Here is a 20,766-nt window from a genome sequence, read left to right as displayed (position 1 = left end):
CGTTACTTTTATTCATGCTTCACTTCGCGCCGGAGAATTAATTCTAACGGTGCAGAATCGTTCCTTTAGAACGGCCGCTCTCGTGCAGAGAGTTGCCCCACGAGCCACGCAATCTACTAACTTTTCTTTCTTTCTTTCTTCGCGGTGGTCCCGCTTCAGATAGCGCTCAGATTGACACCAAAACGAGCTTCTTCGGATGTTAAGCAATCGTTAATGCCTGTAGGAGGGTAGCGCAAAAACAAAGCCGCCTAAACGCGTCTTTCATGCGGCTGCTTGAGCGTGCTTCCTGTGTACGGTTGTGAACGCCAAGCGCGAGCTTCACTATCCCGCCGCTCCTCCGGAGTGCTGATGTCCGAAAGATGGCACTAAGCTGCTGTTATTTGTAAAGTCCCTTGCTTTAGTTATTTGGTGCGGACGCCGTGTACCACCACGCGATTATTTTATTTTTATTATTTCCTGCCCAATCGCACCCTTGTTGCTCCTCTGCATGCCCGCACTTAGGTGAACAGATTTGATGGCACTGGAACATGTGTTTTTTTGTTAGTTACGTTCTTGATGACAGTGACAAAAAGTGGAAAGAAACCATGAAATGGGGAACCAAAAAACAAATACAAAGCTAGTCTGCAGGGTACACAATCTTGAGCAGGGAGGGAAGATTGAATTTTGCTTCTTTGGCCATCTTCTGAGACGTTCGCAGACTCGATTGATTCCGCCATCAGGCCACATGCGGGCACTGTATACGTACTCTTCGCGGTGCGTTGTGTGTATACGTTTATACCTGAGTCGCCGCGATGCTATATGGCTGCGGCTGCCGCCTTTGCCATGCGTTTCGGTAGAATGGCGAATATGGGCCCGCGGCACGCGAAGGGGTCCGGAGAAGAGGCAGGAAAAGAGCGGAAAAACTCGGGAACACATTTCCTTCGAATTTTTTATTCTTATTCTTTTCCTCTTTCTGTCTTCATCGCTCCACGAGGCTGCGTGCCCATGGGCACGCGGCCCCCTGTATACGTGTAAGCGCGAGCTTTTTGCGCAGCGCGTCGTCGCCGTCTTCTTGCGTACGAGGCGACGCAGAAGGGGGGGAGAACTCAGTCTGCGCCGCCGGAAAGCGGAGGCCTCGACAAGGTACGCCGCTGTGCTGCTGGGACACAAACACCTGCACACGCACGCACGTAGCGCGCGCACGAGAAAGAACGGCATCGTGGGAGAGATACCAGCAGCCGCGGGCACATCAAGCATCGCGCGCGCGTCATTAAGGGTGGCTGTTTTCCCGGCGACACGGGATCATCATCGACGCTGGCCCGTCCGGTGCGCGTGCGTGTGTGTGTACTGCTTCCTTTGCTGGCCGCGAAGGACTCGGTGTAGTCTGCGTGCGGCGCGATGTACAAGAGACGTTCATTCTTGCCGAGAGAGGCAGGCACTGAGAGCGAGGGAAACATACCTGCCGCGTCTACACGTACGGGTGGGTCGGCGCGGCGTTCGCACCGGTGTACACGTGACACGAGGCGCTTCTCGCGGAGACAGAAAGAATGGGAGTAAGTACGCAATAGATCCACGTGTGAAAATGTGCCGAAAAACAAAACAAAACAATGGAGATACGCGTCTGTGTACCTGGGTTCCTCGTACGGATTCCTCGTTCCCTGCGGGCGCGACGCGGGCGACGGCTAGAGATAAAGAGAAACAGCAGCAGCAGCATAGCCGATGCCAGGCGTTGTATATAGTATACACGTATACTCCGGAACCAGATAGCGGTGCATCAGCGGGCGCACTCGGCTGTGTTCGCTCACTCGTCGCAGCGTAGCTGCGTCCTCTTTGTTAGGCGGGCCAATATTTTTCTTCATTCGTTTCTTTCTTTTTTTTTTCGGATCGCGGAGCATCGAAGAAATGCGACTGCGCGCATCCGTGCCCGAAGGCTGATTGCTGCACGCCGTCATCTCGTCTTCTCCTTTACCTGAACGAGAGCCGCCTTTCAGCGATTCCTCGGGGCTCCGCGTGTAGCTGCTCCGATTCCTTTTCTCTTTCGCTTATTTCCTGCCACGGAGCCTCGCGTAGGCGGAGGACCGCAACCGTGTCTCCACGAGGAGCGTGTTTTTGCGCGACATGGTTGCACGCGTTGCTGCACCGTCTCCCCCCCCCCTCTCCCCCCACCCCTTCCCTTAGGCGTATGGGATATCCCGCGGCGAACAAAACATGGTTACCTCCTTAGCGGTGCGCTAATGGATCCGTGTATTGTGCTCGAGCTAACAGCGCAGCAGTATGGTGATACGGTGACCCTGAGGCTGTTGTGGGTTGTTAGTCTGTTGTTCCGATGGTGCGCTCGCCATGAAGATGATGCGCTGTAAGGAATCGCCATACGGAGGAAACACCGATTAGCGCCTTTCTATTCGTCAGTGTATAGCGATTGTGTTGATGCGGATACTCGTCACGCGTATACGTTGCGAAATAACGCCCCACCCAGTGCGCGAGAACACGCGTCGTCACGCAGATTGTGAAACGTTGCGTTACGTGAGCACGCCGGCACTCCTCATAAAATTTTCATAATATATGCCCCGAATGGGCTTCATAGCAATGCTCACTTTTCGCTTCGTGAATAAGTAGTCGCGTTTCTCTTTTTATTTTTCCGTTTCTACATATTGAAATCTGCGCAAGCCTGGGGTCAATATTCGTGCGAGGCCGATTACACAAAACTCTGCACATTTCGGGGCTTCAGGGCGTTGTTACTTTCCGAACGAGCGAAGGGAAAAGAAAAAGAAAGAAAAGAAATGCAGGCTTTTGGCTGTGCACGAGAGTTCACGAGGGAGCAAGAATTTATTATATTATTTTTTTAGGGGAGGAGGAGGAATAAACATTTCTTTATGAGGAAAAAAATGGGGAGTGATATACAACTTGTCGGTTCAAGTTATGCGAGCTCTATACATGTTGGTAATAAATGCCCCTTATAACCCGTAGTTGCTAATTTGCATACTCTCGCATATTGCGATGACGACACGCTGTCGCGCCCCTGCTTGTATTTACACCACAACAAAAAAAGAAAGAATGAATGAATGAAGAAACGTGCGTGGCTGTTGGCTAATTATTCTGGAAGGGTTGTGCGAAAATTATGCGGGCGCGCTCAGGCTTTAATCGGCCATGCGGAGACGCACGAATGTTCCGGGCGCGTTGGTGTGTACTATTAAAGAACAAAAAGAAAAACGACTCAAGATTGCTGCGGTGTGCCAAAGTGGGCTACCTCAGCAGTGCTTCACTGCCTCCTTTTCCCTGGGTAAAAGTGGGGGAGGGGGGTGCATTTATTGTAATCTAAAGGCGAACATGTGTTTTATGTTACACGCACTATACCACGTCAGGCACTTTTTTTTTTTAACGAGGAAGCGGCTCCGGTGGTGAGCTAACAATGGTTGCTCGTAATTTCAATCTTCGAGTCACCTTAGAGCGCAGAGGATTCACGCTTCGCGGGAAGCACGCGGGAAAAGTTGCTCTACACTCGAGCCGCGTGACGAAGTGTTGGCCCATGATGGATTACGCCCATCGAAAGCCGGCGTAATATCGTAATGAGGCGCTTAGGCGGGCTGCGTATGGGCACCGGAGCAGGATAATGATCCTTATCTTTGGTGTAATGGTCCGGCTGCATTGCAACAAAGCATACCGACGCTCATTACAGCGCACTGCCTTCATTTTTTTCCCGTCACGTTTGTAAACCGGCGTGTGGTATTCTCACGCTGCCCAGAGTAGGGTTTAAAGCTGCTCAGCGGCGGCAGTAACGAGTGAAGTGTCTTAGTGGCACCTTTTTATTCATGAGCGTCTTACGCTAGGTAACATGGAGGTGTGCTCTTTTGAGCGTATGTACACGCTGCGTTTGCCAGCACTTGAGCTGGAGCAAACTGCCTCGCTTTATTTTGTCTTTAATAATGACAAATGTGCGCCTCCTATTAAGATTGTTCAATTAGTCTGACTAAGTAATCGACCGGAAGTAGTAGCAGGCCGAGAGTGATGTTTATCAATCAGTAAATCAATCAATCACTTTGTTAACCAGATGTATGTTGGATAATCAGCGGGTATTATTGCCCCTATTGACTATATGGGCTTGACAGTACGCCCAGAAGACGTTGCGAAAGCGACAGATAGAGTGGTATTACGGCGCTGTTTTATTGTGCGAGTGGTAATTACCAATAAATAAATCACAGCAGACTATCAACAAATTTTGGAGCATTTCTCTTTCTGCACAGGAATTATCACTCCGACTAGAACGACAAAAACATGTTTTTTTTTTCTTCTATGAAACATATGAACTGGAAATCATAGTCAGAACGGATGATAACTTCAATTATTGTTACCTTTGATGACTTTAGTTATGTTTTCTGAATTTCCCTCCGGAATCGTTCGGTAATTTTGTGTACTATTTACCTATGAATCATTGTTACTTCCCTGCGTTGTAAGCACCACACACTGCGACGTAGATAGTCTACTATATTTGGCTGGCCACTGAAAGACCACGCATACAGTGTTTTTTTTTCTTTACTTCGAACTCTTAAACACAAAAATAAAAAGCCTGTAAAATTTACCTGTGTCGTGTCACTACAAAATAATTATCTACCCAGAAATAAAAAAAATCTGTTATACTGACTAATTAAACCAATTACGGGAATTAACTATTTAGTTACAAGCTTTACGACACATGTTTATATAGTAATGTTCAAGGGGCATCGACATAGATGCCCAGTTATGGGCTTCTATACATTTCAGAATGACCATATAAGCCGAAATAACTCACGTGAAATTATTCGTTAATGTTACCTGATCACGCACGTGGCACCGCGAAGCGCGGCTATGCGTCTGATCCATTTGTGACGTAAGGGTGACGTAATCAAGCTGCCGTGAAACTTTCCTCTTCCCAGGAGTCCATTCCGCTAGTGACTTGCGTCACTTCCGATTACCCGCATGGCCACTTCGGCAGCACTGGAGCGGGACAGACTGCTTTCTCGCGCGGTACAGCGGTGTGCCGAACCTCACAAGCGGGTTGCACTACGTACGTAATCAGTGCCCTGTACGTAATCAGGCAAATTAAAGGAACACCATGACACGAGTTCTTTCAGTCTAAATGGCCGTATTGAAGTGTACAAACACAGAGCAAGACATTTAGGGCGCTTTTATTCAACTTTTTCAATACAGGGATTTGCCGTAAAGATTGTAATTAAAACGGTAATTGATCTAATTAAGTTAGGCAGTCGATTGATTGTATTTTTTATTAATATGAAATTAAAGGAGAGGTTGACGCCATTATTGGCGCCGGGTCCCCTTTTCGCAGGGCAAGCAAGACAGAAGGGGGAACTTTGGTAAATAATGTTGTTATTTCGTGTATAAACTATAGTTGTATATTAATCAAGTTTAACTTTTCCTTAAGCGTCTACCTTATTTGTGTGAAAACGTGTTACACGCTTGTTTCACCTTGTTCTTTTGTGTATATAATCTTTTGTATTCTGCGTGCACCCTGCTTGGACTTCCTGTCCGCAGTATAATATAAATAAAATAAATAAATAAAATAAAACTGATGTGCACTGGTGACAGAAAAATATGAGTAACATTTGGAAAGAAAGTGCACAAATGATTCTGGTAACAGACTCACCAAGGTCAGTTTATATCTACTCAGAAAGACATAAAACATACACACTACACACATTGTGAGGATTGGGGGCTCAATCCCACCTTTCGTAACGAGTTGTCAAGATTGGAGTCGGGCATGAATTAGAAGGTAGCTGGCCCATGCCGTCGTCCAACTTATCCACGCTGAGGACGTTGTTGAAGGGAAGGACTGCTTCTCATCGAGAACGAGGAATATGGGTTTATATACAGTATCTACATAAGGACGTTGCAGTTCATCAGTCTAGCATGACTGCGAAAGAAAGCGCACTGAGCAACCGCACAACAGCGATTTATAAACACTCGGTCCTCCCCCGATCCGCAGGTGAGGGAAACGTTCGACCAGTCATCATAAACGAGTCGCCTCTCTGCGCGAGGGATTACACACACACACACACACACACACACACACACACACACACTTCCGCACAGGTTCACGGTCCTCAACCGACGTCAGACGGACTTCGTAGAACTCGGGGCTTACGTCAGGAAAGGTACCTTTTATTCCCCGAGCTGACCCCCGGTGCGCGGCCACCGGTTGCCCATCGTCTTGCGTCTTGAACGGCGCGTGGGAAGGGGCCTCGAACTACGTTCCCTCGGGGACTCCCCCGCTCGCGGCAGACCGGGTAGGCGGTGTCGTGTTCCGGCACAAAGCCTGCTTCGTCGAACTCATCTTGGCTCCTGCGACGGAGATTCGAAGACGCGCGTATTGTCCTCCGGACACAGTCAACTTAGTGACGCCGTGGCTAGAGGTTTGCGGCGGCCTTCCAGGAAAAGTTTGACGCCGCTGTCGCAACTGGCTGGCAAAACTTGCACCTGAGCAGGCCGTTCTTAACAACAAGCAACATATACAATCTCTGGCATTCAAGGAAAATGTAATAGTGGGGTCAACCATGATATATTTAGTAAGGATGTAATGTATTTGCTTTTTTCTTTAGCTGTGTTGGTGGTCATGCTCTAAGTGTGTTTTTTTCTTTTTTCGTTTTTTTGTGTGTGAAAAGTCTGCGGTCTAACAATATTAAATCAGTCTGTATAGTCCTCTCCTTGTGGTATCATGTCGCGGCCTCCCGAGTAGAAGGTGTTGTACGTCCTTGTCAGCGGAGCCACAATGACATTGCAGGCGAGAAGTTCATTGAATCTTGTGTAGAAAGTGACACGTGAATCCTGTCCCAATCCGCAGACGGTGCAATAAAGCTACAAAGTTTCTATTATCACTGAACTTTGGGAAAATGGACTATTTAATGTTAGGATCTAGTAAACAATAACTCTGAGCACTTTGATTGCTGATGAAACTAGGTGTTTGCGCTAAGTGGACAGGAAATCTGTGTCAGCAAGAGGCTGATTTCACTATGGGTAAAAGAGAGACTTACTGTATTTTCATTTTCGAGCGCCTGTTTTGTATCGGCGTCCATTGCAGTGTTTCAAGGAATATTGCAGTGTCCTGAAATCTACTGATAAGCAATAACGTGAGTTCTTGCAGTGGCTTTGTGTAAACCTCGATGGTTTTACATGCCAAATCTGTATTCAATACATTTCGCTCTGTGATGTTCTTTCAGGGAAGGGCGACTTGGGAATCGCTAAAATTAACCCAGTTCTGTGCGATCTTCAGTGATACTATGAAGCGCAAGACAGAAAGGAAATTCGGTGACTGTAGAAGATGTCATTCGAGGTAATCTAAAGTTTTGTCCCAGCTTCAGATCTGGTATGACGAATGCAGATGCAGATGAATTATTCTGACTCAATCCGTTCGTGTACTTTTGAATATACTGTGGATAGAAGGAGTAAATTTGGAATAGTGCAAATTGTTGCGCAGCTATCAAGAAGATATCTCTCTTGCGTATGAGACCGTCGACTGATAATTACATCTTGGGCATTGTCAGCATATAAGGCTGATAACCGAGATCCATTCTTCATGTTTCCAAACTGGATAATAACGTTTTATGGTTCTGAATAACCTTATGAATTTCACTTTTGTTTCTTTCCTGAAGAGACTTCTTAAGTCGATGCCTTTCATGCGTTGTTACGGTGCCTTACACGTGTCTAAAGGTATCACCAGTTCGCATGACTGGAAAAGGCAGATGACGAGCCTCAGCGATAACAACAGGTCCCCAGTTGCTTGGAGGACGCCAAGACACGCTCTAAGCTAAACCCTCGTGCCCATCAGCGTTGCAGTCTCTCCTCCGAAAATTTGTGATACACCATGAGAAATGGCTGTCGAGCAAGCTAATCCTTGCTTCATCAATGCACTATGAGCTTGTTAACCTTCGTGCCTTTCCGTCTATTCCTGCTTCCTTCCTTCCATTATGGGCTTGCAGTAGGGATGAGGCTGATCCTCCCCGTGTTGTCCTGCAAATGGTCAGCCTTGGCATACTATGCATCTGTAATGACATGATTCGAGTAAATTTTCGAGGCTTTAAAGAAAGTATTGGAAGCAAAAAAAACAAAGAGACTCTCTGTAGTACGGGGTCTGTTCCGATTACGTGCCCTTTTCAGCATTCTTTTTTCTTACTGCTTTGTTTTTGTTTGATGTCCTCCTAATATTATTAACAGTACGATTCTGATTGTGATATAACCTGCTATGTTGTAGTCCTATTTTGATAGAGCCTTATATGTTGCGCGCTTATTAAACACAATTGGCCCGTGCCTCTTCTGGCTGAGCGCTCTAGCATATGGACTACTAGTCTGAAACCAGTACATAGAACGAGGCGCCAGCGTCCACCTCCTCGCTCAAAACAGAGAAAAGGCAAATAAGAAGGAAAGGAAGGGCGGCACAAGTTAGGAACTCTTGAGAATTATATACGCCCATGATCACTGCCTCCGGGATCGATTAGCGTGCCCACAATCTTCGGGACCTTGTTTCTCGCAACCGTGTCATCGGTTTTCTGTTGTGCTCATCCTACACCTAGTGTACGCGCAGGTTCAGCTCGCTCGACATGCTTGACAACCATCAATAGAAAACAGAATTATTGGATCCATATTTCAGCCGCCGTCAGCCCCAAATAATCTAAAGGGATTATAACGGGTTTTTAAAAAGCATCCGGACTGATCGAATACCATAAAGTCGCTGTCAGATGCATTTACTGTGTTCAGGTGGACAGATCTTCTTCAATCTTCTTTTCTCCTCGTATTGTCGGCCCTTGCGCTATCCCCCAATGCACAGTAGCCAACGGGACCGTAACTCTGGTTTTGCCTTTCTGTGTTTCATCTCTCGCTCTCTCTCCCTCTCTCTCTCTGGGCAAATATGCGCCTAGTGGAGAGACTCCGCAGCACTCTCCTTGATGAGCTAACTCTATACTTATGAGGGTGTTCGTAATTTTTCACTCTTCCTGAAGCAGCCCGAGGAATCGGCATTCTTCAGATGTAGACGGGTGCGACCGAACGTGTAGCCCTTTGGAGACTCGGCAACGTCAACACCCTGCCTCCTGTACGCCTACAATGCGGAGGTGAAAAAGAACACGCTCACTCGTTGTGCTACAAGCACGTCCCTTATCAGTATGCAGCACCAAGCGACGCTGCACGTGTAAGCCTTTGCGTACACGAGCTTCGCACTGCATAATCCATACAAAACCAAGCAAAAGGTCCTCCCCTCGCGGCGGAGAGCTTGTGCGTATGCTTACACGAGCGTCGGGTCATGTGCTGCGTCGTGCAGCGTCAGTGCACGTCCTGGCAAGGCCATTTAATCTACGCCCGCTAAAGGCTATTAAAGTGCCGTTAGCGTCGCGGGACCGTGGCGTGGGCACGTCAGGTGACCTGTGCGCAGCAATTAATGGAGCGAAACGGATGCTATGACAAGCCCTAGGACGTGCCCGCCGTCTGTATATCTGCGAGCTTCTATTCATTGTATCTATCTGTTATTTCTGTTTTCTGTTCTTTTAATTTGTTTTCCTTTTCGGTGACGACGATGATGGTGGTGGTGACTCATCAATAGAAGTTTCCGTGTTTTTGTGTTCCAAGTACAGGGAGCGACATTTGCTTGCGCTGACGGCGCATCGTTGGGCGTTTTAGTTATTCGCATCGTAGCCGAAGGTCTGTGCTGGCTCGTTGAGGGTGGGACCGAGCAACCATAGCGTTCTTTACTCTCAACCGAGGCAGTAAATAACGTCAGCCAAAGAACTCGTCACGCACACGCTTTCATACATCTCAGTCATTTGCTGTGGCCAATACGCAAAATAAATATAATACGGATTTCCAAAGACTTGTACTACCAGTCTTTTTAATGTAAGACAGAAAAAATGGCTATGAAGAGATAGTAGGCCTACCTAAAACGTGCAGCTCGATATGTGTCCTGCCAGCAGCGTGTGCCTTATATAAAGGCGTACAACCTGCTTGAATTGATCAAGGGCATAGACCTTTCGATAAGAGCGATAGTTAGACTTAAAGAAGACGCCGAAGCGATCCAACGATAGCGTGCAAACGTCCTAGCTTTACGCGAGTTGAAAGGAATTAAATAAAAAAGCGATTCATATATCACTCTCGCCAACAAGTCCGCCATCAAGGTGACCTATCGTTTTTGCGGGGGTCGCAAGTGGGCATTGATAAATTTTATACAAAGAATGCGTATTTTTCAATGTCTGCGGAACTCGATATATATGTACGGTGGTGTATCAGTAATAGCGGCACCGGGGAGGGCTTGTCCAAATCGCACCCCGAGCTCGGCACGGTCATTGATAGGAGAGTTTAAGCTCTCAAAGCAATGCGCATACGCTGTTAGTCTCAATGCCGCCTAGGGAGATCGGATTAAGTCGGACATAGGACTAAGCATATCGGACCACCTGTCCTCAGTTATCATAAATGTCCATGAATCTAAATCCTCACGAGCACATCCATACTTTACGCCTGTCAGAATATACAGGCTGTCTCAGCTAACTTCAGGCAGAGTTTAAAAATATGCCGATTCACTCCAAGACGGCGCGACTAAATGCGTGTTGCAGACTACTGGATGGAGCAAGTCACGCTGTGTTCTTATTCTGCTTAATTGCATAAATAGTCAAGATTAATTAACCAACTTCCGAAGCAACGAACTTAGGCAGAAAAATTCAATTAGAAAGTTGTAGAGCGGTCTGAGAAACGTCCGATTAAACAGTTTCTAACTTTCTATCTCTAAGTATTAGTTGTTTTCCGCTTCCTGCAGATGCCCGCGAAATGCAACAAAAAAGTACTACATGACGTGCTCGCTTGCACGCCGTGATTGGAGTGCTCCCAAACGTTACACGTACAAACGAACGTAGCATTCAGCATCGTGTGCCGCCGCTTAGAAGGCGACAGGGCAGCGAGGCAGGCGTTGGCTGTGCGTTTACGCCAGCAACCGTTATCGCTTGCACTGCGATAACGGTTGCCCTGTCGCCTTTTAAGTGGCAGCGCACCCTGCTGAATGCTACGTTCGTTTGTACGCACAACGTTTGGGAGCACACTTGAGAACGGACGCTTGAGAGCAGCACGATACCACTGCGCAAGCGCTCCATCAGGTGGCTTTTTTCATATTTCGCGGGATTTCTTTGCAATCCGGAAAAATGGACCACGTGAGATGAATGCTCAAGTAAAACTCTTGCTTGGGCTAGTTGGTTCATGCTTGAATGAGTAAAGGCAAGGCGCAAAAGACCAGGACTGAAGAAGGACACAAACGCCGGTCCTGTCGTTTGTGTCCTTCTTCAGTCCTGGTCTTTTGCACCTTGCCCTCACTCATTCAAGTGAGATGTATTGTACATGAAAGAACTCGATCGCTGGTTTCTGATGGTACTCTACAAATCTGGATATCATACTTGGGCTCCTCAGTCAATAATTTAAAGAGTTGGTAATTACACTTAATTAGTGAGTTACGGGGAAACCAAAAAGACGCCCGAGTTACTATAGGCTATTGCGAATTTTATGCGTTCAGTTCAATTCGCTTCCGACGCGCCTTTCATATTTAAATTATTGGCTCAAGTTACGAGGGACACTCTGTACAGCTGGCGCAGTCACTATATAACCAAAATAGAACATTTGCGTTCAGCTGCAGAACACCACAAAGAAACGGCCAATTATCTCCTGCAGCAATGCATCGTGATTTGCGGAGAAGCAAGGATATTTGATTCACGTGGATCATGCTCCGCTCGCCATGCTGTCTGAAAGTTTAGGTTTCAGATCCGGACTATAGCAGAGCATTCCCTTCAACGTTCGTTAATGGCAAAAACCTCGCGCCTCTTCCCTTCCACGCACCGCCTATGCGGGGTGGGCCCGACCACAGTTGTCAGCGCCGCTTTCCAGGGACTGTCGATGCCTCTTCGCCGCAGTCCATAGATCACCCGCCGCGGCCGTGGTCCACCCGGTCGGCTTGTTCGGGCATTCGTTTGACTTTCGCCCCGCCAGCGTTCAAGCTGTGCACTGCCCCGTCCACGCTGCTTTCGTTGCCCTTGTAATTACCGCTGGCGCTTCACCTGCGCAGGCAATCGTAGGAGAAAGAAAACAAAATAAAACGCTAAGAATCTCAGAACTGGTCCCCGGCTGTCGTGTTTGCTTTCCTATGTGTGTGTGTGTGTGCGTTAATGTTTCCTGTCTGTTCTTGTCGGTGGCGCCGAAAGCTTCTGCTTTCTGGCTGCAATCTGAACTCAGCGGGTCGCTTGATCTTCTGCTTTGTGTTATCTGTTTCTTCTTTTTTCTGCGAACCAGGAAAGTAGTCCCAGCAAAGAAAGAGTCCGGCGCAAGTTCAGCTCACGGGTGGTCACTGTCGGCGAAGACGAAGGTATGTGTCTGAGCCTTTATTCTTGCGACATTAACGAGGACGGCCTTGTTCGAACAGGGCATGCATGTAGAATTGGTACGAAATGGTACGCGCGGAGCCTGCGGCTTAATAAACACTCGGTTGTCGTTCGTGTTGTTGCTGCAGTGTGCGTGCGTGCGTGCGTGCGTGCGTGCGTTTTCCTTTGCTGTCAAGCGTACATTACACGCGAAGCACAAATGGCGTTTTGCTCATACCCATCCGCATGCTGCATGCGACCCTGTCTCCGTTGGTGCTGCGTACAGTGTCGAGGAAGTGCTGACGCCGTGGGCTGATGACCACCATTAGCGCCTCGTCCTCATTATTTTCTCTTCCTCGTCGTAACAAAAACGAACCCGTGACAAACGACAACAACAACGAGTCAAACGATAAATGACCGTTGACGTATTTGAAGAAAAACCTATAGCTTTATTTAGCATCCGGATACGTCGTTAAATGCTGTGTGAAGTGCGATTTCTCACTCCGCGCCGAGCTTTTGGGTGCAGAATGCTGGCCCGCTACAGTGTCGCTTGCTCAGCATAGCAGGTTGAATGTATATTGATTTTGGTCTGTTTAATTGTCTCGCATGTCTGTAATAAATGCCAGCTGCGCAGGACTGCTCAGTGTATCTTAAACTTGCATATCGTATCCGTACAGCTACAATTAAATGCATGCAAAACTAGAGAGGAGAGCAGATACCGCCCTTTGCAATTTCAGTGGTGTAACTTCAATCCAGCCGACAGTTTTCAGCACTCACAGGTTACAAGCCTTCGAGTCAACTGCCTTTTACCGCCCAGCTTCAACGTCACCATCCATTTAAAGAAATAACTACGTGTTCAATTTGAGCCGTCATCAGGCACACCTAATTGCATCGATGGTTCTCAACGCAATAAGCATCAAAGTAGACCTTTCTTATTTTTTTTTTGTATCTGAAAATACCACATAGTTTTTCTTTATTTATTCAGAGACGCCACTTTGAGTGCTTTCTTTGGTGGCTATTTTTTTGTTTTTACTTGAGGCGTAAATGCTCTTGTTTTTTTGCTTCCTTTCTTAAGTTGACTTATTTTTTGATAAAATCATCTAGCTTTGTTATCATATTTCTTGTGGTGGACATTCACCTGGAGGGTTTTCTGTCTGTGTACAATCTGCAGTGTTTACTGTTCATGGTAATATGGTGTAACTATTGCTTACATTTTATATTAGTGTTAAATTGGTTTAAGGATAAACAGCGAAAAAGAATGGACGACACCGCCTGGAGGTGTATGCGTTCGTTTCACCTACTGTTTGTGCGACATGTGTTACGTGGTCAAAATGTGGCAAGAAACGCTATTATATATCCCCGTCACACCGCTGTAAGGTGATTGTGTTGCATTTTCCATTGACAAAACTCAGTAAGATGTTTAAGTACGTATTAACGCTTTCTGGCTGATATAGGTATAATTTTTTTATACAAATCGCCACCAATCTATAATATTAGTGATGGCGAATGTATTTTCGAACATTTGATGAAGCCTAAATGGGACCTGCTGTGCGCGTAATTATTGTCGTTTCTATAAAAAAGCTCTCTTAATCGTACGCAAAATAGTCTAGAGGAACTCTCTTTTTAATTTTAGCGTCCGTGTAAAACACTGCCGACCAGCACATGTCCAAGCAGAAGATGGCAGCATGTTACCAGATGAGAATACACAGAATATAAACCAATGCAGTTGTAACAACACTAAAAGCTAGAACACGTGACCAGCAGTACAAGAAAATGAAATCCAAAACCGCAGTAATACAGAGCGTCAGTACAGTTTTAACGTTGTACAGTTTACACACCGGATGTTAGAAGCACAGACTTTCAAGAAGTGAAATCCAGTCAAAGATCGACCATCGGAAGAAAGAATGTATATACGTATTAGTACGTGCTATGCCCCGTTTTCGTGTAGCCAACTGTCCCGGCATATTCATACTTCTCGGTTAAAATTTCATTTCACAAAATAAGTTTTAGTATCATTTCTCGGTGTCTCGTTGCATTTTCCGAAAGCTGGGAAGTGTTAGATTAGTGCTGCGTTATTTTAATGCTGCGTTATTTTAGTGCTGCCTTATTTAATTAATCAAAACACTTAGAGATTACACACCGCTTGCTTCCTAAGTACCTGTTTATTATACCGTTTTTTTACTTTTTCTTTGTTAGCATGGGCCTTCTTGAAAAAAAAAAAAGAGGAAGAATACGCTGTATTTATATTTACTTTTCTGTTAAAAGAACTGGGGAATATATTACTTATGGCATAAATATCGAGTGTATTTATTCTTCCAGTTGCTCATATTTTATATTATATAGTTTATATTATATATTATATACCGTATAATATATATATATATATTGAACGCCAGTATAACATTCTTGTCCTTATCTGACTGTGTTTTCCAAATGCTTGAAAGCAGGACTTCCTGAGTGGTATTTTTTATAGAAGAGCATTGTTGCTTATTTGAAACTTTTTGTCTGAGCACATTTTTGCACATCTCTCAACTCTAGTTCCTTCTTACAGTATCTCCAGAAACGAGCCTCCATGCCATTTTCTAACATATTTGCCAAATTATGCGGTGTTCCAATCGTTCAGACAAAAAGTGTCGTTACTCTCTAGCTCCGAACCATGACCGGACGCAAATTTCACTGAGGTTGGGCGATACGTAAGCATGAACAGCATGCAAATACTGCTTCTTTTGTATGGTAGTTATCGCGTGCAAGCCAGAAAACGGTAGACAGTCGAGGGCTAAAATCTATTCGTCTTCAGTGCTTGAGCGCATTATTCGCAAACGACTATGGTTGGGACTGTCATTAATATATGTCATGGTCTTTTTAGCATGAGAGAAGCAGCGTAATGACATAAGCTGATCATGTGGGTGTCTAGCGCAGAATTTTTAAATATTGTTGGTATTCCTAACAACAACTATACCCTCCACGTCCTTAGTTCCTATTATCACTTGTTGCCAGGCTGCTACGCGTCATCACACAAAAGCAAGAATCTTACACTGTCAGCAAATCAGAATCGCCGTATTTGCATATCTGATTCGTTATATACAGCAGCACGACATAATTAATTTAGTCAAATTGATGGCGCGTTCAAATAGTATGGGCCGCTATACGAAATATACTAGCATATCCGAAAAATGATTATTTGCGCCACATAGGTACTTTTTAGACTGAGGCACGGATAGGTTTGTGATAGTTTGTTATTGTATAGCGTTTTCTAAGTGTAACTACAACTTCCAAGTGGCATCAGAAGTTCAGTACTTGCCATGCCATACATATCAAAATTGAATAAGCCACTCTGTAAAGCAAAACGAGACAGCGAGCACATAAGATATGAATTGGCAGCTAAATCCACCGTGTATCCGTTGAATAAATTATTATCACTTTGGCGAAATGGTTTAATCCATAAGATCATTAGGTGATCCAGATGTTCAATGACATTTCACATGAAGATGCGAAGACGTACGTTGGGCGACCGCCGATTGCCGACCGGTTTTATTCACCCGGGGCCTCTGCAGCCACGTGTGATAGGATCGCTGCGCCACAGGTGGCATAACTCGCCGCCCAATGAGAGCCAGAAAGGGGAGGTGCAACAAGATTTATATCAAGAGCGTACATAATAAATGCATTGATGTGCTTTCGCTTGAGAAAACACTCTGCGCCACTTATAAGATTTACGGCTTTATTATTCTGTGCTGCAGCAGTCTTCATAGTTTATACGTCATACGTAGCTTCGATATTAAGTTTGTGGCGTGCATTGAAAACGGCGGATGAACCAATCGAAAGGATTTGTTGTCGGATACGTTCTTCTCCTTGTTTTAATGATATGATTGGCAAGTTATTTTTTTTGCAACCTTAGAACAGCGAACATAACGCACATGGATATTAATATTGCCGCGTTGCTTGGAGGGTGATAGTTTTCGGTTAACTATATTGATGCTATCATGTCGTTGATCTTGCGAGAGGTGTCACTGCTTTGCTTGAGCCTTTGTGAGCGTTGGCGATACTTATAGAGAAAGCTTAAAGTTAGTGGGATGTGTCTGTCACTATCAGTTCGCATGGTTCAGCGAACGCTCCTGTGTGTTTTTGAATCAGCGCGGAGTCTTGCGACTGCTATGCACTGTATGATCGCTGGTATTTACATAAGGGAGAGATTACAGTGGTGTGCTTCGATTCGACGGCCGACTACCGTTCTCGCCACAACTGTTGCGACTTTAGCGTGTTAAGGCACAAGTTCGCCCACCGGAAAGTTAGGTTCTTGTGATTCATAAGTCCTGCTTATCGTTTCTTCGTGCTTACCGACACTCCATATCAGATCTTTAGTCATACCTTCATAAAAATATTTCTGTTGTCGAGTCAGTAAACGAAGATCATCTGCAGGGAAAAAATTGTTCGTTGTGTAGTATTACTGGAAAATCGTTATTAAAGGGAAGCTGAAAGGTTTTCCAGAAAAAATGAGTGAACATCTGTACATAATGGTTTTCAACCCTCCGAATTCGAATATCGTATCGAAATTGAGCGAAAGAAAGCGCAAATATATTTTATTTCGACGAAAAGTGCAGCAGCGGACACGCCCAGCTCGCGCGTTTCGTTTCCGCCTGTGATTGGTCGGGCGCCTCATGACGTCAACACTAGTGTTCGTCCGAACCGACCGCTGCCGCTACACATGAAGCGCGGTGCCAGGTAGTTTGGTGCTGTTTTTCTGAGACGGTAATGGAAAATTTAGAGAGACTGCGTTTTTCTGAGGAGTTCGGCGTTACTCCCTATATGTACGAGCTGATTGCGAAGAGCCGGCCTCTCGAAGAAGCAAACGATGCTGGTGCGAGCAGTGCTTTCGACGCGAAGGAAAGCGAAGTCTTGGTATCTCCTCGTGTTGGAAATGCTCTTTGGTGAGTATGTTTTTTGCAAAGCGATCTAGTGATCTCGCCGATCTTTCGCCGATCTAGTGAGCTCGTTTCCGGTCAAACAACTGTAGTGTTGTGTTCCTGCATGGCTCCTCGTGGAACGTAAGCGAGGATGCGATCGTCGGCATTTGTGCACTGTCCAAAGCTGTCGGCAATCTACAAAGACGGTTTAAACGCGTGAAAAGCTTCCCGGTCCATGCAGTACGTGTAGTGACCTTCATCTGTGCGCCATCCGCACACTACTCGTAACCGAAGTCGTAAAGGCAGCGAATTCCGTCGGCTACGTGAGACGGTCGGTTTCTCGCTGTGCGCGAGAGAAGGGGGGAGCGTAGCGTCCTGGCGTGCGCCGGCTTTCCAGCACATGCAAACTCTACATTTGCACTGCGTTATGGTAGCTGCATGCAGGCTGTTTTACAACACACGTGCAAATAGAAAATTCGCGGCGCTTTGCGACGAAAGCTGCGTCAAAGGCGGGAGATAAACATGCACTTTCCGTTCAGCGTGCTAACACGAAGGAGCTCGCAGTAAATCAAAATCCAGGTTTGGGCGAGTTCGTGTATTCATAAGACCTTCCAACACCAGTTATCATCAGTCAGTCCGCACTCGTGCCGTCTTTGTTTTCGTTGCTCCGATCTTTTCGCGCTGCGTTTAGAAAGCCTGCTAGTGGCAAGTAGTCCTCTCTCATTCTGTGGCCATATACAGCAACTGCGCAGGCCGAATTGCAGGGCTGGCCGTATACTACCACTCTACATACACGCAGACGCACCAACAAAAGAATGCAGGGTCGATCGAAGCAGATTACGATGGCACGCACGCAGAAACAAGCACCGTCAGGCACGGTCGCGGAGGCTGCGAAGGAACGGAACACTAGTGTTGACGTCACAACACCGCGGTTTCCGGTCTCCGCTCGCATCGTCAGCGTCAGCAGCAGCGCGCGGCATTCGACGGGGGGCGGAGCTACAGAGCAATTTTAACTGACGATTACGTCGCTCCTAATTGAAAAAAAACCCCCAAATTTTACCTACATGGTTTATAAGGTTCCCGCATCCGTATATGAGCGTCTTATTGAGTTCGACAGACTCTTCAGCTTCCCTTTAAGAACCGGTAATCGGTCGCTAAAGTATAACAAGGCTGGATAGTGACACTTTATTTCAACCAAGCAAGCAAAGCAAACTTTATCACATGATTAGGAAAAGTTCATGCGGAGATATTTTGACCGATAGCCATAATTGCAAGTAACCAGTGCAATGCAAATAATTGTTGGGAATAATGTACAAACTATTATGGTAAAGAATACAAATTATTGCCACACCACATTAACTAAATTAGTAAACACTTTTTTCACAACGACATACACAACGTAATTCTCAGCAAAAAAAAAGCAACAAACTCAAGTAAAGGAAAAAACGTAATGTGTTGAAGAAAAAAAAAGTTTAACAGGAATGAATCTAGACAATGCTTTGTTAGAGAAGAAGCAGTGCTTACATATTACGTCTAAGTTTCTTGCAAGTTTTATTTCTAATGGTAAGTCATATTCAAGTCTTAGGAACGGAAAAATCAATTAACCTCTCATCGTATATACATTGAAGCACACAGGAAGAGTCGTGTTGACACGGCTTGCACGTCCCCTGTTTAGCGACAGAAAGTGAAGATGAGACGAGGTAGAGGCGCGCTAGTGCTTAACATCTTGCTTGCTATGCAGGCTGATGTGTAGTTCCGTAAAGTGGTAATTGACAGTGCACGTAACTCCCCTAAAAGAACACATGTATTACTGAGACGGTGCAACTGGGATTTGTAGAACATGGCAGTCCTTTATTCACAGTGGCGGCATCACACGGAAGTCGGGGTCTATTGATATAGAAAGCTCAGTGAGCGTCCATAAAGGATTGAATAGATTGCCCTAATAGCGTCTTATTTGTGAACGATTATGTATTTATTGCGTGTGGAGACAGTGTTCTGTGAAGGCGTCTGATTTCTTACGCAGCCTCGGTTTAAATATACAGGCTCGCTCACACGCATGCCCCGCTTCGAAGTATTTGGAACGAATGTAGTGCTCAGCGCATGGACAATTTGAGCGTTTCAGACACACTTTGCTTCCGCAACGAGGGTGCGCTTTCTGGAAGGGCAGGCGCTGTCCTGATTCTCTTTACGTCATTAAGTGAAGCATCAGTGAAGATGGGCCGAAGCAATGGCAGCGTTTATTCTTCTTCAGAAGGAAGTTTTGAGAGAATTTCATAATCTGTGTGCTGCTTATCAAAAAGCTATCGCTTCTCAAGTTTTGCTGAGCACTACGTATCGAGATATTAAGAGGTAAATACTGTTGAAGGTCATACCGAAACGCAACCACTTCAGAGCTGTGCCTTGAATATCTAGTGGCTTTTATTAGGCGACATTTAGAAAACTCGTAAGTGCATCGTTTGCCAAAAGGATGTTAGTGAGGAAGGTCTGTTGTTCAAATGCTTTTTTTAAGAACATGACGAGCCACAAAATTGACCATTGCTCGTCAGTGGAAGCATCAGGTAAGTTGCCGTGGAAGTAAGTAATATTACAGACACATAATATGCGCGCGAGGCATGTTTTACGGTAACAGCAATCGTACTTGGTGGCGGCAACAGCTGCTTCTGCGGGTAAAGAAAGTTTTAAATGCCACCTCAAGGACGTCACCTATGGCTTGAAGAGGATAGACTTTCTGTGGAAATCACTAAATTCCTTAGCCACTCCATATTTACTGCAAAATTGTGCATCATCACAGCACAAAAAATTTCTGCCCCGTCTGCTTCCTGATTCAGCTGATCGGTAGAGCGAGTTCCAATCTGTTTACAAGCGTATTGTGACCTCTGCTCACTACAGTCAATACCGCAAACACGATATCCGAAGCCCTACTGAGTGGATCGAACGAACCGGAATTAGTGAATACCACCGTTATACTCGTTGGTGCGTGCCAGTGAGTCCAGGAATGGGTGGGACTGAGGGGCTGGCCTCGTCCCTAAATGCTACCGATCACACAGCTGCCGCCAGGGCATTCGACTGAAAGGCCCGCTATTCCGGAGCATCCCCCGCTGAGATCGAATTCAAAAGAGGATCGCCACTGGACTGAACGCCGTGAAAAGGATTGTCGACGGCAGAGTGCCCGGTCGGGGCGAGCGTATATGTCACCACTGGGGTCGTCCTCAGCTTGGGCTTCGGGTTTTTCTGTATAGATTTTTTTTCGCCTAGTTCTCAGCTCTGCCAAACGCGCGATCGTTGTTCCACTACACTCGGGCCACGGTGAGCGATGATTCGATCGTGGCTCTCTCGACCAGCCTCCTTTCCTCCCGCCCTTCTCATTCTGTCTCACTATAACTGGGTTTCGATTTTTTTTTTCGCGGTTCTCTTTTTAGCCTAACGCGCTGTAGACTAAGCATCACTGCAGAGAAGCCAGCGCGCACTGCGACCGAGTGTCGTCGCTGTAGAGCGAACGAGCGTAGAATGTCGACACGCAC

The 20,766-nt window shown here is 46.1% G+C and overlaps 1 protein-coding gene across 7 annotated transcripts in view; it reads left to right on the top strand.

Annotated features, from left to right (window-relative positions):
• LOC142581972 (uncharacterized) overlaps nucleotides 1–20,766 on the top strand; it is a 570,107-nt gene that overhangs the window by 198,364 nt on the left and 350,977 nt on the right. For all 7 annotated transcript variants that reach the window (XM_075691408.1, XM_075691413.1, XM_075691407.1 and 4 more), the window contains one exon: nucleotides 12,277–12,349. In XM_075691408.1, the coding sequence (XP_075547523.1) occupies nucleotides 12,277–12,349 (73 nt within the window). The remainder of the gene's footprint in view (nucleotides 1–12,276; nucleotides 12,350–20,766) is intronic.

The sequence above is a fragment of the Dermacentor variabilis genome, chromosome 5 (genome assembly GCF_050947875.1).
Source record: "Dermacentor variabilis isolate Ectoservices chromosome 5, ASM5094787v1, whole genome shotgun sequence".
Taxonomy (NCBI): Eukaryota; Metazoa; Arthropoda; class Arachnida; order Ixodida; family Ixodidae; genus Dermacentor; species Dermacentor variabilis.
Note: the sequence above shows the minus strand (reverse complement) of the source record. Positions and strands in the feature narration are given on the sequence as shown.